Source organism: Spinacia oleracea, chromosome 6 (genome assembly GCF_020520425.1).
Source record: "Spinacia oleracea cultivar Varoflay chromosome 6, BTI_SOV_V1, whole genome shotgun sequence".
In the NCBI taxonomy this organism is placed as follows: Eukaryota; Viridiplantae; Streptophyta; class Magnoliopsida; order Caryophyllales; family Amaranthaceae; genus Spinacia; species Spinacia oleracea.
This window is the reverse complement of record NC_079492.1, coordinates 75,738,711-75,758,951: the sequence shown is the minus strand read 5'-3', so window position 1 is coordinate 75,758,951 and position 20,241 is coordinate 75,738,711. Positions and strand designations below refer to the sequence as shown.

At 39.1% G+C, this 20,241-nt stretch overlaps 1 protein-coding gene across 1 annotated transcript; it reads left to right on the top strand.

Annotated features, from left to right (window-relative positions):
* Positions 1–12,302: 12,302 nt before the first annotated feature.
* Positions 12,303–17,796, top strand: LOC130463796 (uncharacterized). Its single transcript, XM_056833042.1, has 2 exons — positions 12,303–12,557; positions 12,961–17,796. The coding sequence occupies exon 2, from the start codon at positions 12,983–12,985 to the stop codon at positions 14,804–14,806; it is 1,824 nt and encodes a 607-aa protein (XP_056689020.1). The 5' UTR covers positions 12,303–12,557; positions 12,961–12,982; the 3' UTR covers positions 14,807–17,796.
* The last annotated feature ends 2,445 nt before the right edge of the window (positions 17,797–20,241 follow it).

Genomic DNA, 20,241 nt, shown 5'->3' with positions numbered 1-20,241 from the left:
CTAGTCATCTTGCATTCTAGTCGTCTAACGTTTTCTATGCGTCCAATTTTATAGAAAACTCCGACCAGGGACCATTTTCAACTTTTGACATTCAAGTTCACTTAATAGACATTTCTTAGTCACAGGACTGGTCCTGACAGTCTATCTTGAATATTTCGTCAAATTGAAGGGACACATCATTTAATACTAAACCAAGATTAAATGGAATATGAAAATATATTTCATATATGATAAATGTTCAACCCCAATGTTTTACAACCATGGGCCTCAAACCCATCTTCTAAAACAGTTCATGGAATTTCAAAGCTATGCTTGATTTCCAGTGCTACAATGTAAGTGTTGCTTCTCACTTGTTTCATAGGTTTAGTTATCATGCTTTGCCAATCTTAATATCCTTTTCATCGAATGTTCTTCGAGATATGATGATACGATCTTTTGAGTATGTTTATTTTGTGATCTAGTCTTTCTTGCTACATTAGTGGTACTACGCATTTTGCAATGAAGAACGATTAAGTCAACAGACATGTGATCTTCCCAAGTTCAATGAAGAACTCATTAATATAAATAACTCTGTTTTATTGCTTCTTAGGCAATAAGTACTTTTACTTCAACTGTTTAGGTTGCTAGTGATGCTTTGTTTGGATTTGCTTATCCAAGCAGTTCACAGATATGTGGAAGACTTTCCAGCTGTATCTTAGAACATAGAAATTAATATTTTAAGTTTCCACGCAACAACTCATGGTCTCCAATCCATGCTGCCATTTCGAAACACGATGCTCTTTAGCTCGTCCTTGTCAATGGTTAACTCCAAAGGGTCTTTGCTTGATCCTTTGCCAGTGTTTATGCGTGTAGCATCAATATTTAGCATATCTTTATTTCCTTGAATCAAGAACTATTCCTATGTACCTTTTCAAGTACCATAAGTATTCTTGATCTCAATCTAGTTGATCTTTACTTAGATCAATAGAGATTGGTATATGTTCGTCATGCCTAAAGTCATACGATACGTTTTTGGCGATCCTCATATTATATCGTACATGATAAATTCTTTTGCAGAATAATTCCAATTGAATTCTATTCATGTAACTTTAGCTCATCTAGTTTCAGTAGATACTAAATTCAGCTAAATTCTTTGACATATAATATAGGTTAAGAATCTTACTCAGATCCTTTGATGTTTAACTTAGTAAATGTTTATACATAGTTCAAACATTCTTTACTTAGATTTATTCACATGGGTCGAATATCTCCAATGGAGTATTTCGTGTTTGATTTAGTAAATGCCATTACTTAATCCAAAACAATAATATAAAATCTTTGTAAATAGATCTTAATACCCAGTATGTACTAAGTTCCGCCATGGTCCATCATTGATGAATAATCTCAAATCTAAGTCATTAGCATTTGAATGTTATTTCTCAATAGAGAGATATGTGTGTGATACACATAGGACCAATTAAGTTTTACGTACTCCCACTAAACTTCTTATAAATCTATAAGAATCATGTACATTTTATGAAACTAAAATACTTATTAGCTTCACTAAAATACAATTCCAATTCCCTATTGCTTGCTTAAATCTGTACTTAGATTTTATAAGCTAGCTTTCCTTTTCAAGCATTTATTTGGATCCACAAATCCTATGACATACCATGTACATAGTTTATTCCAACATTTGATTGAGGAATACGTTTTGTCATCCAATTGCTATATGTACCAATATGCAATCATTGCTTGAATTATAGACTTGAGCATTACGATTATGCATGAGGTTTCAACACAATCCACACCGTGAATTTGCTTGTCACCTTTTAGCAACTAATCTAGCTTTGTGTTGTGAACACAATTTCATGTTTGATGGTTTTTATCCTTAAAACAAACTTGCAACCAATAGGTGTGAAACTATTCTTGCAAATCAACAAAATTTCAATTTTGTCATCAAAACATTGAGTATGTTTTATGGCCTCTAACCATTTAAAACATTTGAGTCTATATATGGCCTCTAACCATTTTAGGGAATCTGGGTTTCGTCATAGCTTTCTTACAGGTCACAAACTCATTAATCTACATGATAATAGTTTGACTGTAAGTTGTAGGTTTCTTCACTATCTAATAGAAGAATTGCATAGTTTCAGTGACCTGAACTCCATATTTCTTCACTATCTAATAGAAGAATCTTATAGTTTCAGTGATTTGAATTCTATGCCTACTTGGGTATAGAACATCAAACAATAGAATATCAATAGCCACTTGAAAGTCCTTTGAATATTCTGTTCTCCTTGAAGCACTTGTAAAGTCTTCTAAGAGATGTCTATTCTTTAAAGCCACTTCTAAAGTCCTTAAAGAATAAGTTCGGATTTTCTGAAGCACTTCGAAAAGCCTCCGGAATGTCCGTTTATGTTTGTTGTTCGCCTCGAAAACTTTCGAGGTCTATTTTCTCCCACTTGTCATTTTGGAAACGAATCTCCAAAAGGACATTATTTCGAGCAAACAAACATTATGTTCTCAAAAATTCGTGGTAGAAACAATACCCTTGTGTCTCATTTGAATAAATCACTATGAAACATATATCTATACTTGGGCCTTAGTTTGTTAAATGACAAACATTAAGCTCCCACTGATTTTTGCAACTCTCTAGATATATTTTATGAAAAGTTATCCTGAAATTACTTTTCAATAGCTTTGACGAATTTGGTTTAGTTTGGTGGTAGTTGAGCATTTTGTTTTAGAAATTATAGGAAAAGTCTTTATGATCCATCATTGATTGAATCAAGTACTAATTGACTTCAATCATTCCAACTTAGATATGTCATATCTTATGGAGCTAGATCGTGAAATTGCAACACACAATCATTGATGATCATTTTAGGTCTCAAGTAATCATCAACATGATCGAACCTAGATCTTTATGATTTCTTGCCAAGCGGATTTTATACTTATGAATCTTTGAACTAGCCAAACAGATTCAAACTTATATCACATTGAGTAAATAAACCTATGTTCACTCAAGTCCATGTGAAATAATAAAGTCATAAAATCTTTCTTTAGCTGTGAACTCTATTGTCTAGGTGTTCTAACAATAGTTCATATTTTTTGTTACTTTCAACAAGTAAGACTAGTCATCTTAAATTGATCTAGAAATCAATGAACTTTCAAAAGTCCATCAAAATAGAGCTTTTGAAGTTTAACTTGTTGATATGGTCTAAGCAACAATGCCAAAGAATAGTGGAACTCAAATCAAGGGGTTGATTTGAACCTAGTAAAGTTCTTTAAAGAGTTGTTTGTTTTAATCAAGCATATTGACTCAACCTGTAATTGACCATTTCATTCAAATAAACAAACAAACAAGCATTGTTTTCGTTCTTCTGAATGTGAGTCTTTCTGTGTTTGAAGCAGAAATTTAGGTATGCTGATTATGGAACAAAATAACCATTAAGTTCCAGCCTTTGAAAGGACTTAAAACAAACTAGATGACCCTACAACTAATGTAGCATTGTCATGCTTCATTTCCCACTTGTAGGTCATTAGTGTATCCTAGCTTCCATTGTTTGAGTTATTACCGAAGTAAGAACCTCAAGCGGTATATGATACCAAGGAAGTTTGATTGCTAGGTCACTGCTCTTTTAAACATAAACTTATAGGTAGAAACGGAATTGTAAATTCCTTTCATTTGTTCCTCGTTTTCCTATTTCTTGTACCATTTCTTATAGTCTTAAGAATTGAATTCTTTAGTGTTGACTTTTATACTTTGTTAGACATGTCCAATGTCACCAACAAGGTTCTTTACCATTTTAATTTATGTTGAATATTTTGTTTCAACTAGATGATCTTACTAGAAGCTTCTAAAGTTCTCTAAGCATCGATCTATTCGAATGTCTAGGGACTAGAATCATTCGAGAATTAAATGGACAAAGATATTAGGTTGTTAACCATTGGTAAAGCTGAGTGTTTATACTCAATGCTTTATGATCTCAAAACTACATTGTATTTTGAATTCACAAGCACCAATCGGTTTGCCATTCGATTTTGATACTCGAAAACAACCATAAAAGTCGCTAAAAGAAACGTACATTTTAAATTGCTCATTTTCTCTCATTTCCGTGAATCGTTCTTGGATTCACTACCAATCGAGGAAATTTACTGTTACCTTTCTAAAAGGATTTATTGCAGTGCAAGATATTTAATTATAAATAATAATTAAAACATTCATTGAAGCATGCAAAGTCTAAACATTTATCATGAATAATAACTTGAAAATTAAAGCAATCATGCAATTCAAACAAGTTATTAGCATTTTATTCGAATTTATTGTTCCGGCAGGTGTGAATAAAATGATTCCAAGACCCTAAAATCATTGAAGAATTAAGCACAGTTTGTCGACTTAATCCTAAAACATCTTAGGTAAGCAAAAGCCTTTTGCTAATAGTCTAGAAACTATTCTTGGTTGATAGGTACGTCTAAAAACTTATTAGGTAAACCTATCGATTTTGCCACGACATAAAAGGACTCCTTACTTATATCGTTGAGTTTCACCAAAACTAACATGTACTCACAATTATTTGTGTACCTTGCCCCTTTAGGACCAATAAGTAACACCTCGCTGAGCGAAAACTATTACTAGATTGATGTAAAGGATATCCAAGCAAGTGTATATTTTGGCATGGCACCTTTTAACTCAATTTTTAAGTTTGGAACTTAAGGCTCTTACTATGTTGGTTAGATTTTAAGTGAACTAAAATCCTTAATCATGCAACATAATCAAGCTTTGATCTCATGCATTTTAAGACATATTTAAAAGCAATAAATAACTTAAAACATGCATAAGATAAATGTGATCTAGTATGGCCCGACTTCATCTTGAAGCTTCAACTTCAAAGTCCGTCTTGAAAATCTCTGTGGGAGGCACCATTTTCTTCAAATAGGATAAGCTATAATTAAAACTAATTACAACTATTTGATGGTACGCAGACCATATTTGAATTGAAAAACAACTTTGGTACTTTAGACCAATTACATTCAAATTAATGGTACGCAGACCATATTTTCTATCCTATTTGGGCCATACTAGTCACTTCATAACCTGCAAAACAGTACATATACAATATATACCATTCACCCTTTCATTATCATGAATGGCCCACATAGCTGGTTAGTAAAACACATTATGCATCACATAAACATTTGCAGCAATTAATCAAGGGCACCAATAATCTACAAATTATTCAGTCCTTATTAATTCTAATCAAGTTGTTTTAACCTTAAGGATTTGTAGACTTAATCAAGAGTATATGACTAAAAGGGCTCCCACTTAAACCAATAAATTCATATGCTTTACTAATTTTAAACATAAAAATGTATTTCTAGTCTAACCGGAAACATACAAATTTAATTAAAATTTAAACCTCATATAAATTTATAATTGAATCCATAAATTTAATTTAATTTCAGTCGTATTTAAATTAATTCATGATTTTAATTTTAGTAAAATAATTAGAATAAATAAAATTTATTATAATTACAATATTTAAAATTAAAATCCAAGAAAATAATTTTAATAATTAATTTTAAAATTAATTAAAATTACTTAAACTGAAAATTTCAAATTAAAATTTCAAAACGATCTAATCGCATCGCAACAACCCCACGCAACGCACGCCCATGGGCCACACGCACACAGCCATCGCTGGCCATGTGCGCGCAGCCCATGCGCTGCGTCGCATCGCTGCTGCTCCCCATCGCAAGGCGCGCGCCAGCGCTCGTCGCAACAAGCATGCTGCTGACCATCGCTGGGCGCAGCGCTCGTCGCATGTCGCAACAAGCACGCTGCACGCCATCGCTGGGCGCAGCGCCTGTCGCACGTCGCAACAAGCACGCTGCACGCCATCGCTGGGCGCAGCGCTCGTCGCACGTCGCAATAAGCACGCTGCACGCCATCGCTGGGCGCAGCTCTCGTCGCACGTTGCAACAAGCACTTGCGCTCGCTGCGCGCGAGGCTCCGCACGCTTGCGCGAGGCAGTGCGCGCTGTTGCGCAGCACGCTTGCTGCCCACACGCGACTGCTCGTGCCTTGCTCTCGCCCTTGCCCATGCGCCCATTGCTCACAGCCCACGACACAAGGCAGGCTGCTGCCTTGTGCTCGTGCACCATGCCCTTGCTCTCGCTGCATTCGTACCGCATGGGCGACGAGCTCCCTTGCTCGTCGTCGCATGCCCGCACTATACAACACCCCTTAAGTGTAACACGTAGCGTCCATTTCTTTGTGCGTGCAAGTTATATGAGCGAATCGCATAAAAATTAAGAATTTATTTTCAAAATTAATGACAAATTAATAAATAATATTAATTTCATAATTTTAGGGCGAAAAATCGAAAATTTATTAATTTATTGATTTCCGATTAACATGGATTCAAGTCTAGGTCATAAAAATTTAAAATTTAACATAAATTTACAATTTTTATGGTGGTTTTCAATCATAGGTATCTAATTAAATTATAACTAATCACTACAAAAAAAAGCTCATATAGCGACGGACCAAATCCGTCTCTAAATGGGTCAAATCCGTCTCTATGTGTGCTTAGGGACGGATTTAGGGACGGATTACATCCGTTACTAAAAACCTTGTCGCTAATTCAATTTAGGGACCGATTCCATAAAATCCGTATCTAATATTTAGAGACGGATATTTGAATCCGTCCCTAAATTCAGAGACGGATTCTAAAATCCGTCCCTAAATTTAGGGACGAATTCCAAAATCCGTCTCTAAAATTTAGGGACGGATTCAAAAATCCGTCTCTAAATTTAGCAAGTAAAAATAATTACTACCTATTGTTAGATGTTTGGTTCAACTCGGTCCCATTACCGGTTCGAAATCTCGCTTAGGTTAACCCGGTCCAGCTTTGCAAGGGGAAGGGATAAGGGGATTCGAACTTGTGACCTCAAAGTCGCGAGGAGAAACTCTAACCAACTACACCAAATACAACTTGTATACTTCTATGTGTAAAATTGATAATAATTAAAAGAAATATTAGAAACGGATCTAGAAAATCCGTCTCTAAACTAGGGACGGATTTAACATTCCGTCTTTAAATTAGGGACGGATATAAAATTCTTTCTCTAATTTAGAGAAATTGCTAAAACACATTAGGGACGAATTTTAAAATTCCGTCTCTAATTTAGATCTAACTTTCTCCGAAGAGTCTATGAGAAATTGCTAGTGGACTTTACGTTTTGAAATTGCTAAAACATATTAGGGACGGATTTTAAAATCTGTCCCTAACTTAGAGACGGATTTTGGAATCCGTCCCTAACTTAGAGACGAATTTTGGAATCCGTCCCTAACTTAGAGACAGATTTCAAAATCCGTCCCTAACTTAGAGACGGATTTGAAATCCGTCCCTAAATTAGAGACGGATTTATAAATCCCTCGATAAAAGTATCGACGGATTTCCAATATCCGTCTCTAAATAAATTTAGAGACAGATGTTGAATATTCCGTCTCTAAATTAGAAACGGTTATAAATCCGTTGCTATACGAGATTTTTTTTGTAGTGAATTATGAAAATCAAATTAATTCTAAATTATTCCAATTTTCAACAAATTAATCATAATTACAAATTAGATTGCATAATTAACAAGGCTAGGCATTCAAACTTGTTAAACATATACAGTAGGTCAATAAAAAATTCAAGATTTAACAACAAGAATCGCAAATATTTAATTTAACATCTTAAATTTACGAAATTTTGCATTCGAAAAACTAAAACCTCCGAAAAGTCATAGTTAGGCTTCGAATTTGAGAATTCTGGGTTCGGCCGAAAAATATTGTTTTTGTCAAAATTTTAGAATGCCTTTTACATGCGGAATTGACACAAAAATCACTCGATTTGGATGAGTAACGAAGAAACTGCCGAAAAACTGCGTACGTATAATTAAATAAACGCAATTTACAATTAATTAACAATTACGAAAATTAATCACCCCTTTTAATTCTTGCAAATTTGTAATATTTAACCATGTTTATGCAATTTAGATTATGAAAATAATAAGAGGCTCGTGATACCACTGTTAGGTTATGATACATATGACAATTCATAAATCATGCGGAAAAACCACAAAGCCAGGAAAGCATATTATATTCACATAATCATTTAGCATAGAATTGATGCATACATGTTGTTGCGTGCCTTCCCTAGCTGCGCCCGAACCGAACAAGAACAAGTCTTTAGGACTCCAAATGTCGTCCCTCCGTAGATAGTCCACAGTACGCCCGGATCCGCCTCAAGTTAGACCAACTAGAATCGCCCTTAAGGTTACTAGGAATTTCGGCTAGTGTTTGCAAGTGTATGGTTAATTTTATTTCAAAAACTTACCCTTTGAATACTTCAATCGTCACTGTAAATAATGACCCTAGGCATTTATTTATAGAGGTATGGAAAAGGAACTGGAATCCTATTAGGATACTAATTAATTTAATTAGAATCCTGCTAGGACTCTATTTAAATAAACTTTATCTAATAGGTTTAGGATTTAATCTTTTATCGAATCCCGATAGCTTTAGGATTCGCACACGAGCATCGCACGAGCACCGTACACCCGCGCAGGCCTTGCGGCCCACGCTAAGCGCACAGCGCTCGGCCCATGCTACTGTCCGCGCGCGCCCATGGCTTCGGCTGGGCCTGGCTTGCGCTGGGCCTGGTCGAGGCTTTGGCGTGTGTTGGTGATGCGTGTGGCTTGCTGGGCGATGGCCTGGCTTCGTGCTGGGCCTTCGTCTAGCGAGCCTCGTCCGATGCTAATTCGTACGATACGCTTCCGATTAAATTCCCGATTTCGGAATTCATTTCCGATACGAACAATATTTAATATTTCCGATTCCGGAATCAATTTCCGTTTCGAACAAATATTTAATATTTTCGTTTCCGGAATTATTTTCCGATTCCGATAATATTTCCGATTCTGACAATATTTCCGTTTCCGGCAATATTTCCGATTCCGGCAATATTTCCATTTCCGATAATATTTTCCGATACGTACCATGTTTCCGTTTCCGGCAACATCTACGACTTGGATAATATTTATATTTCCGATACGATCCATATTTCCGTTTCCGGCAATATCATCGTTTCCGGAGTATTCATTTCTTGCTTGTGACGATCTCAGCTCCCACTGAAACCAAGATCCGTCGATTCCGAATATCCATAGATAGAGTATTTAATGCCATTAAATACTTGATCCGTTTACGTACTATTTGTGTGACCCTACGGGTTCAGTCAAGAGTAAGCTGTGGATTAATATCATTCATACCACTTGAACTGAAGCGGCCTCTAGCTAGGCATTCAGCTCACTTGATCTCACTGAATTATTAACTTGTTAATTAATACTGAACCGCATTTATTAGACTTAACATAGAATGCATACTTGGACCAAGGGCATTATTTCCTTCACCCAAGTGGTTGTTGCTACAAACTTTTTACCTAGGATTGAGTCCAAGCTCGAAAACAAGTTTGGATGCGGGCGCGGGAGGCCCCATCATGAACAAAACGGAAGATCAAATTGAGGAGATAATTGAAGATGTAGTTCAAAACTACCAATCTTGGCATGTAGGTGCAAGAAGTTATGATGGGAAAAGTAGGATTGAGGATGGAAAGGGTTCGGTGTACGCCATAGAGCAAGCACGGATGATAGAGAAACTTAGCTCGAGATTAGAGAAGCTTGAGAATACACCATTTGCGGGAAGTGCAGCAAGCAAGCCACCATCTCCGTCCACAATTCCATCTCCTTTGGCCACTCTTCTCAATAAGGGGAAGGGCAAGGTTAGTTCTTATGGCTCAATGCCTCCGGGCACATTCTTTTGTGAAAATTGCCAAGACTATAATCATTCCCCCGATGCATGCCCTTTAGTTCATAACTTGTCATTTGTGGATTATGGCCCTTCGTATGAAGGATATTTTGATGTAGAGTATGCTAATGCCATCAATGAGAGGTATAGGAATGATAACCCTAACAATCCTAATTTTGCTAGGCAACCTAGAGGGCCCTCCATGTATGGCCCCCACCAAGGCTATGGCCAAGGAAGTGGGTATGATAACCAAGGCCGAGGTGGCTATAGAGCACAAGGCTATCAAAGCCAAGCGCCCTACGTCAATATCAAGGTTTTGGCAATCAAGGCCAATACAACCAAGGGGGTTATAATCCCAACCATCAAGGTGGAGGGGGTTATAACTACTCTTATATGCAATTTAGGGGTGCCTCAAGTGGGGGTTATCCTTTGAACTCGGGAGTTCCTTATGGTGCATCTCATTTGCCACCTCCCGGATTCAATGGACCGAGGACCTTTGGCAACCAATATCAATCCAACCCAAGTGGTTATGGCGTTGCACCTCCACCACTCCCGCCTCTCAAGTCGAAACTTGAGGCTCTCATGAAGTCGTTTGTGGGGGCGCAAGCCAAGAAAAACGTTGAATTTGAGGATGGATTCAAGCAATCCAATACTCATCTTAAGATGATTGAGACCCAACTAGCTCAACTTGCTAGCACCATCAAGGAGCAACAAGTGCACACAAGTCTCCCACCCCAAGGTCAACCTCCTAAGCAAATGTACGCAATTGTGACAAGGAGTGGGAAGACTTTAGATGATGGTGTTACGCATGTTGAAGCTCAATGCTCTAGGGGGGAAAATTCTAAGGGAGATGAGTCCTCAGACCATGATGATGAGGAAGGGAAGTCTCATGTCGATGGCAAGAGTGATGGTGATAAGTCGAAAGAGCTACCCTTCTTCCTCTCCCAACTCCTACTCCCCCCTACCCTCAAAGATTTGCCGGTAAGAAGATGGATGACCAATTCCACAAATTCTGGGAAACCATTAGCAAACTTTATGTGTCATTATCTTTTACCGAGGCACTCAAACAAATGCCCCACTACTCAAGATTCATGAGGGACATTCTTAGTGGAAAGAGAGGGTGTGAACCCAAGGAGACCGTTCAACTCACGGAGAGTTGTAGCGCTCTAATTCAGCACTCCTTTCCTTCAAAACTCAATGATCCCGGGAGTTTTTCTATCCCTTGTAACATTCAAAAGCTAAAATTTGAGAATGCTCTTTGTGATTTGGGGGCAAGTGTGAGCATCTTGCCATATAAGATTTTTGAGAAGCTTACTCTTGGTGATCTCTCTCCTACCACTATGTCATTGCAACTAGCCGATCGATCGGTTATGTTTCCATTGGGTAGGATTGAGGATGTTCCCCTCGTAGTTGGCAAGCTTACTTTTCTTGTTGACTTCGTTGTCTTGGACATCGATGAGGATTCCCACACCCCCATTATCTTGGGGAGGCCATTCTTGGCCACCGCGGGTGCCCTTATCGATGTGCAAGGGGGATTTATCACCTTGAAGGCTGGAGATGCCAAAGCTAGCTTCAAGCTCACTATTGATGATCAATGTCGTCCCAAAATGAAAAGTTGCATGAAAATCGACACTCTTGCTTGTGTTGAGAACAACCATACTTGTGCTAATTCTTCTAACGATTTTCATGTTTCTAAGTGTGCTAATAAGCTTGCTAGGTCCTCTCTCGGTGAAAAGGAAGTCCATGGATATCCAAAGACTCTTGGGGTTGATTTTGATGATGTTGTAACCATCCCCGAGTTATTTGAGATGCATGATGAAGATGTTAATGGAGCTAAACGCTCCAAGGTGTTCCATAGGTCGGCTAAGAAAGCCAAGCAGTCCAAGAAGGTCAAGAATCCATCAATTCCCGAGGAGGGGCATGTTGGTGGATCGTTTGGCTTTCGTCTCTTGAAAGGCGGTATCGGTAAGATATTTGTGCCCAAAGGGGCAAAGAAGTGCATGGTGAATAGTGTTGACCCAAAGTTGGTCGTGTTTGACCCCCCTTGACCTTTTTGGGGGGGTCCGTCAAGCTAATGACGTTAAACGAGCGCTTCCCGGGAGGCAACCTGGTTGTCTAACTCTTGTACTGGTTTGTTTTTGTGTGTTTTCATCTTTTTACTTTTCTTTTCATAATAAATATGTTGAGATGGGTGTGCAATAGTCGAGCAAGCCAAGAAACATAATTCCAGTTCCGTGCGATCGCACGGTTGATTCGTGTGGTCGCACGAAACTGGAAAATCGAGGCAGTTGCTCCCAGCCATTCCGTGCAATCGAGCGCTGCTGGGCGTGCGATCGGGCTCGAACCGTGCGATCGCACGGTTATTTCGTGCGCTCGCACGGGTCGGGCGGAGCTGTTCTGCGATTGTGTTATTGGAAAATCCGTCCCCTTTCTTTTTCATTTCTTCACCTCACTTCTCATTTCTTCACCATCTCTCTACTTTCCTCTCTACTCCAACTCCTCAAAACTCCATTTCCCACTCAATCTTTCTCACACATTTCACTCTACACCACTCACATTCACAAATTCATCCTCATTCCTCACCTCAAAACCAATTATTTTTGATTTTTCTCAAAAACCCCAAATTTTTAGGGTTTGGTTGAACATTGATTTTGTGATTCCTTGTTGTGATTAGAGCATTGGAGTTTGCTTTTGGGTGATCTTGTCTACCTCCCTTACTCGTGGTGACGATTTCTTTCCCTTCTTTCTTCATTGTTCTTTATATTTAAGCTCATTGTTCATACTATTTGGGTGAAATTCTGAAATCTTTGATTTTGATTATTTGGATTTGCATGTTTGTTTTTGTGTTTGTTCCTTGCTAGTCTACACTTATTATGCATGTTTCATTGTGAATATTTGTCAAGACTAGTCTATTGATCGATTTTGGTGAAATGTTGGTGGAATTCTTGATGGGTTGTTGTTTTTGGATAATGAGGATTGGTTGATGAGGATTGTTTAGGTTGAACTTGAGTGATGAAGTGATACTTGTTGGTGATAATTTTTATAGTAGATTGTAGTTTTTTTTTTTTACTAACTTAGTTTTTTCCTTTTGCCTTGCATTGTGTCTCTTTTCTTGCTTGTGTGTAGATTTTTGTCCCTAAGATTCATCATGATGACCAAGCATACAAAGAAGGGACCCAATCCCCAAGCGAACAAGAGGAAGGCTATCACTCCTCCGGCCTTCGAGACCTACGGAATTGTTTTTCCGGAGCAACGGTCTTGGAGTTACTATGAGGAATTGTCTAAGCGGAACATCCGCCCGACAAAGTTCTATCACAAGAAGACCGTTCCGGACTTGGGGTTCGAAAAGGAGCTAAACGCTTTAATTGCGGGGCTTGAGCTTGAGGATTTTGTGACCATGAATGCCAAAACTTATAAGAGGGTCACTCTTGAGGTTCTTTCCTCGGCTAGGAGGCGCCGGGTGCATGACAATGGAAAAGAGTTGGTTGAGTTTCATTTCCAAGCTTTCAATAATCAACACGTGCTCACCGACGAGGCGATCAATGATTTCTTTAACATCAACCCGAATGATTTCTTTACCACTCACCCAAACCGGGGTTTGATCGTTAATCCCGTGGCGGAGTGTGTGGACAACTATGATGAGAATGTTTGGTGGGGAGAGCTCACGGGAGAGGAGAAGAAATTCATTTCCTCCTCGGCCAAGTCTTCTTCTTTTCACCACCCCGCCATCCGTTACTTGAATCGCATGCTCCTATATGCGGTCTTTGCAAAGGGGGCCACCGGATCCTTGTCTAGTGCGGAACTTGGCGCCCTATGGTTAGCCACGGAGAAGAATGAGGGGATCCTAGATTTTGGGCAGCTGTTGATCACCCGAATCATTGAGCATCGGGATGGGCAGCCGACTTGTGGGGATATTCTCTTAGGAGGGATGCTCACTCTTCTCTTGAGGGCACTCCCCGGTGATCCCTATCAGGACATCTTAGTTGAGTTGGATGAGGTTCCCGGAGGGGAGTTCCTTGACTTGAGGACACTCTCCAATGCCAATTGGATCAAGGCCACCAAGGACGACAAGTATATTTTGATGGTAAAGCAGCTAGATTGGTGCATCCTCCCCAATCCCGCCATCACTTCTTGGACTCCTAATGTCCGGTACTTGCTTCCCCGTGACCCGCGATTCATTGCCCAAGCACAGCGGCTTCCTCCTCCTCAACCCAATCCGGATTCTCCTCCACATGGTCCTCCCCGTAGTCCTCCTATCTTGGAGCCTTCCCCTAATGAGGGTGGTATGTCCTCTTCTTCCTCTCCTTTTGATTTCCAAGGCTTCCAATCCACCATTGCGGCTATCTTGCAAGGACAAGAGAGCCAAACTAACACCTTGGCTTCTCTTGCTTCACAAGGAAGCCGCACGGGGGATTCTTATCCCGATTTTGACTCGTCCTACTACAGTAGGCGGGTGTACGATTTTCATGTTGACAAAGGGGATTTTTCCCCCTATGTCAACTATCCCTATCACCCTCCCCAACAAGGGCCCATCCCTAGTTGGAATGAGGAGCGTACACCTACCTACCCGTATTGGACGGGCCCATCCCAACCCGGAGTCACTCCTCCCTCTTTTCCGCCTTATGATTATACCATGATGGGCGGGAGTGACTACCGAGGTGACCCCATGTATCCCACTCCCCCACCGGTTGATCGGCCAAAAGGTTGGCCCGAGGATTTCACCGGGTGGCCTAGGGGGTACATGGGAGGTTGGGATGGTCCCCGAGGAGAGCCTCCCCATGGCAACTACCCCCTTCGGCCCGAATATGATTGGCCGCCTTACACCGATGCTTCGGGGCCCGACGTGGACCCCACCTACAATGTCACCCCTTTCACCGACGATGCGGCTTGTGCCCATCGCCTTGAGCGGGATGAATTTTGGAGGATTTATGATGCAAAGGGTAAGGCGCATGCCCCGGGTCCTTCTTCTTAGGGTTCCCTCCTTTTCTCCCCCATCTTGATATGATGGTATGCTTGAAATTAGCTTGGGCGAGAATTGCGGAGTGGGGGTTTTGCTTGGGATCTTTTGCAGCTTGTTGGTGTTGATGGTCTTCTTGCCACTTCATGTGGTTGTCTATTTATGATGATGATGAGTCTTTGATGATGTTCTTGGTGTGTTTTGGCCATTTGGCCCTTGTCTACTAATAATTTTTCTTGCTTGTTTTTTAGCATTGTTTTGGTATGATTCTTTGCGGTGGGTTCTCACTTTCCACCTTGTGCCTTGTCCGTCCATTTTTGGTGAGTTTTTTCGGGTTTTAACGGGTCTTTGCGGGACTTGCTCCCACGATACTTCCGGTAACATCCTTCCGACTCTTATGCATTCTTTAGGGGACGGGCATATATCATGTTGGGGCATTTGGGTGGATGGGTAGTTGTGCCCCTCCTTGCTTAGTTTTAGGCCTTAAGGACATGGTCTAATTCTAGCTTGGGGGGAGTTTTGTTTGTGGATGCCCACTTGTTGATGCTCTTTGCTTTGAAATCATACCAATACATGTTTGTTTCTTTGTTTTCTTAAGTTTGATTTAGCTTGATTTTTAGTTTCTCTTCTTTTTCTTTGTGTTTGTTTCTTTTTGTTTCCTTTTTGGTGTGTTTTCTTATTTTCTTCCTTTTCTTTTTTTTTGATTTCTTTTTCGTCAAGGCAAGTTTTCTAGGTTTTCTAGGCAATATTCTTGATTGGGGCATATAAAATTGGAACTTGTAGATTAGAATGCTTTTATTCCTAGTTGGTAGATTTTTACACGGTTCTTAATGTCTTGGGTCGAGTCTAGGATTTGGTGTCAAGAAAGTTGGTTGAACTTTGGGTAGCATGCGTCATGAACTCTTGGCTTGTGGTAAGATGGTGTTGAATTCTCTAGTGATTTGAAGCCGGAGAGAATGGTATTTGCTCCCTTGTGAGGTTCATGTTCAAATTAGCCCAAACACATATTCATATATTCATTTGAGTGGCATGGATCCTTAGCATTGACTTTCTTGTCTCCCGAGTTTGACCATTTCCTTCCCGAGACCGCGACCGAACTACTTTAGGGGACGATATAGGCAATTCTTTCGGTGACTTTTTTTTCTTTTTAGTTTAGAACTTTATTTTCTATTTTTCTCATATGTTTTTGTTTGCACTTGCCCCATTGCTAGCCATTTGAGCCTTGACCCTTCATTTCTTATGAGCACAATACAAGCCTAATAGCCTTTGTTTTGTTTTCACCCTTAGAAGTGATAGTGAAGCTTTGAGTTATGATGCTTGATGTTTTGGATTGAATATGCAAAGTTGAGAAATGAATGTTGTTTGGTGTGAATGTTAAAGTTTTGGAAAAGTGTTGTACATAGTGAATAATTGATGCAAAAAGCAAAAAAAATATAGAATTAAATTCTGAAAAAGCCAAAAATAGAGAAAAACAAGGCATGAGAAAAGTTTCAATTGAAACACAAAAAAAGAGAGGAAAATCAAATCAAGGAAAAAAGAACAAAAAGAGTTGTAGTTTAGAGTTGTTGTTGAATAAGCTTGGGGGTATCCCAAATAAGTGGAAAAGTTTGTTTTCGGTTGATTATGCTTGAGTTGAGTTCTTATTGCGCTTCACTTTAGGTATGAGCACCATATCCCAAATTTATTCCGCACCTTACCCCTAGCCTACGTTACACCCTAAAAAGTACTCTTGGCCCTTTTGAGTTGAGTCATTGTCGGTGGAGGGAGGATTTGGTCAAGTTTATGGAATGGTATTGTCATGCTAAGATGTCGGGTAGCCTAATCTTGATTTTCTGGCGCCTTCGCGGTGTCTCGAGACGCTATTCTCAAAGGTGAATAAGATCTAGAGTTTTGACGTGGTATGCTCGGATGTAGGGGGATTGACTAGTGTTTGCCTTTAGTTCGCTTTGCTTGATGCTCGAATCTTTCACTCGATTTGGGACATTAGTTAGCGTGTACTCATTTATTTGATTAGTAATATTAGTGTTTTTCTATGCTTGTTCCATAATAAATCCCCCATCTTGGATTTTGTAGTTTAATTTCTTTTCTTTTCTTCTTTTCTTTCTCTCATTTCTTGATTTGCGTTCTCCATTTTTAGTCTTGCCTTGATTAGATTTGCTAGATTTAGATTTTGGTAAATTTTAGAACTTGATAGGTTGCTCATTCTTCCCTAGTTGAGTTTTGTTTGCTAGAGACTAGCAAACGCTTAGCTTGGGGGAGTTTGATGAGCGGCATTTATGTCGCTCTAGGCTAGGATTTTATAGAGTTTTATTATGCTTTTTTTGTTAGTTTTATATAGTTTTGCTGTTCTTTTATTCCCCTTTTCCATCTTTGTGGTTTTCAGGTGATAATGTTGAAAATGATGGAAAAACAGCTGAGATTTGCTCGAGCAGGTGCCGTGCGATCGCACGGACATTTTGTGCGCTCGCACGAGTCTACAGAGTTGGCTCCAAAAGTCAAGGCAGTGTGTGCGCTCGTGCCTCAAATTCGTGTGCTCGCACAAATCCGGAAAATCGATGCAGGAACTATGAGTGATTTTGTGCGATCGCACCGCAGAGGAGCCCGCTCGCACGGAATTTCAGTGGGCTCGCACTAAATTCCTGTGCGAGCACACAAGGATTTTCTAAGATTTAGCCAAGTTACAGCCGTGCGATCGCACGGTTATTGAGCATGATCGCACGGCACGAAGGAGAAGAATCGTCGCAGGGCCCGTTCGCATTGATGCACAGCACGATCGCACCTGGGTCTGCACGTTCGCACGGCTGCGCGGGATTCAGTTTTCGAGTTTAAAACTCTTATTTTTGGGGTTTAGTATAAATAGGATTTTTGATTATTTTCATTTTACGCTTTCATATTTTACATTTCATATTTTTACACTTTCAATTCTAGAGGTTTTGTGATTTTGTTCTTCAATCTAGAGAGAGAAACTCTTTAATTCCAAGCATCAATTCAGTAATTTTCTTCAACTCTTCTCTTCTTTATGCAATTGAATTCTTAGTTCTTTAATTCTTTCACTTGCTTAGTTGATAATTGTTTTGCAATTCCTCAATACCTTGAGTTCTTGATTTCAATTTTGCTTGTTACTTTGATTTTCAGTTTTTGATTTGATTGTGCAATTGAGTTTCCTATTCTCTACTTCTCCTCCTTTAATTTCATGATAGCTAGTTTTGAACTAATGGATAGCTTGATTGTTAGGATGATTAGTGAGTAGTTTTAGGTTAGGGAAAGGGGAGAAACTAGGGGATGAATTAGGGGAAATAGATTATTGATTGTTGGTTGATTCATGTGATTAAATAAGATTTGATGATAGGAAATCCATGCTAGTTGAGTGGTAGTTGCAAATGCTATTCGATTAGATTTCCGTGGAACCATAGGATAGGTTTGGCAAGACATTGTGGACCTATCTTGTGTTGATCAAATGGGGGTACCTATTATATGCTAGTTAGTTTAGTCTAGGATTAGGCGAAAGCTCTTCCGTGGATTAGACGCTTAGCGTTCCCTATCCGAGAGGTGGCGGGTTCGTCTTTAGATGCCGTTTGCCTAATCACCATTTCGTTGCATGATCACCATTGCTAAATAGTTGAATTGATTTCCCCCGGTTTCCCTAGGCTATCTCCGACTCCCTAGCATTTCCCTTTCTTGATTCAATTTTACACAGTTCTTTATTTGTTTTTTAGACTCTTAAAAGTGACATTTCAAAACAAATCCTTGATCGAACTAGATTGACTTCCAACTCAATAATTCACCGTTTCTTTGGGACGATGCCTTTGCTTACCGCTTGCCGGTAGTTGAAGTGGTTTTATAAATATTGTTTGCATAGGTGGTTTTCTATCAACGACGGAAAACACGCTTATCAGAATCTATGATTAAAAACCACCATAAAATTTGTTAAAATTGAAAAGTTTTAAAATTTTATGACCTAGATTTGAATCCATGAAAATAAATATAATCGGAAATTAATTTGAATAATAAATTTTTGATTTTTCGCCCAAAATTTATGAAATTAATATGATTTATTAATTCGTCTACAAATTTAAATAATAAAGGTTTTGATTTTTATAAAATCTGTTCACGAATCTTGCACGCACGAAGCAATGGACGCTAAGTGTTACCCTTAAGGGGTGTTGTATAGTGTGGGCATGCGACGACGAGCAAGGGAGCTCGTCGCCCATGCGGTACGAATGCAACGAGCAAGGGCGTGGCACATGCGCGCAAGGCAGCAGCCCTGCCTAGCTCCGTGTGTTGCGAGCAGTGGGCGGGGTGGGCGAGGGGGCAAGGCAACGAGCACAACGCATCGCTCGCGCGGGCAGCGATGACTGGCTCGTCCAGCAGCGTTGCCCAACAGCGCTGCCTCGGCAGTAGGCGAGTGGGTTGCTCCCAAGCGTGGCTTGCTCGGCTTGCTGCTTTTGCGCGTGGTCGCTCGGGCTTTGCGGTACGATCAATCGAGTGGCAGTCCATTGGGCGCTGCTGCTAGTTGGACTCGATGAGGAATGGCGCTAGACCATGGCCTTGTCTTGGCCCGATTGGTTCGTTTTAATTTTAATTTTGATTTTTCGGTTGAAAAACGATTTTAATTAAATTTAAATTCGTAATTTAATTTTTTTTCTCGGAATTTAATTTTAAATAATTTATTTATTATAAATTTTATTTATACTAATTATTTTACTAAAATTAAAACCTTGATTAAATTTAAATTTATTTATTTATTTCAACTGAAAATAAATTAAAGGATTTAAATAATAATTTTACATGAGCTTTAAATTTTAATTAAATGTGTAAGTTTCCTGTTAGACTAGGAAATACAATTTTATGTTTAAAATTCGTAAAACATGTAAAATTCTTGGTTTAAGTGGGAGCGTTTTAGTCATAAACTCTTGATTAGGTCTACATTCCTTTAAGGTTAAAACAACTCGATTAGAATTAATAAGGATTGAATAATTTGTAGATTATTGGAAGCCTTGATTAATTGCTGCAAATATTTATGTGATGCATAATATGTTTTACTAACCAGCTATGTGGGCCATTCATTGATAAATGAATGGGTGAATGGTATATTGTAAATGTACTGTTTTCCAGGTTATGGAAAGTGACTAGTATGACCCAAATAGGATAGAAAATATGGTCTGCGTACCATTAATTTGAATGTAAAATTGGTCTAAAGTACCAAAGTTTTATTGCTTTATATATGGTCTGCGTACCATCAAATAGTTGTAATTAGTTTCAATTATAGATTATCCTATTTGAAGAAAATGCCGCCTCCCATGGTGAAATTCAAGACGGAGTTTCCAATCCATTTTCAAGACGGAGTTTGAAGTTGAAGTTGAAGCTTCAAGGTGAAGTCGGGCCATACTAGATCACATTTATATCTTATGCATGCTTTAAGTTATTTATTGCTTTAAATATGTCTTAAT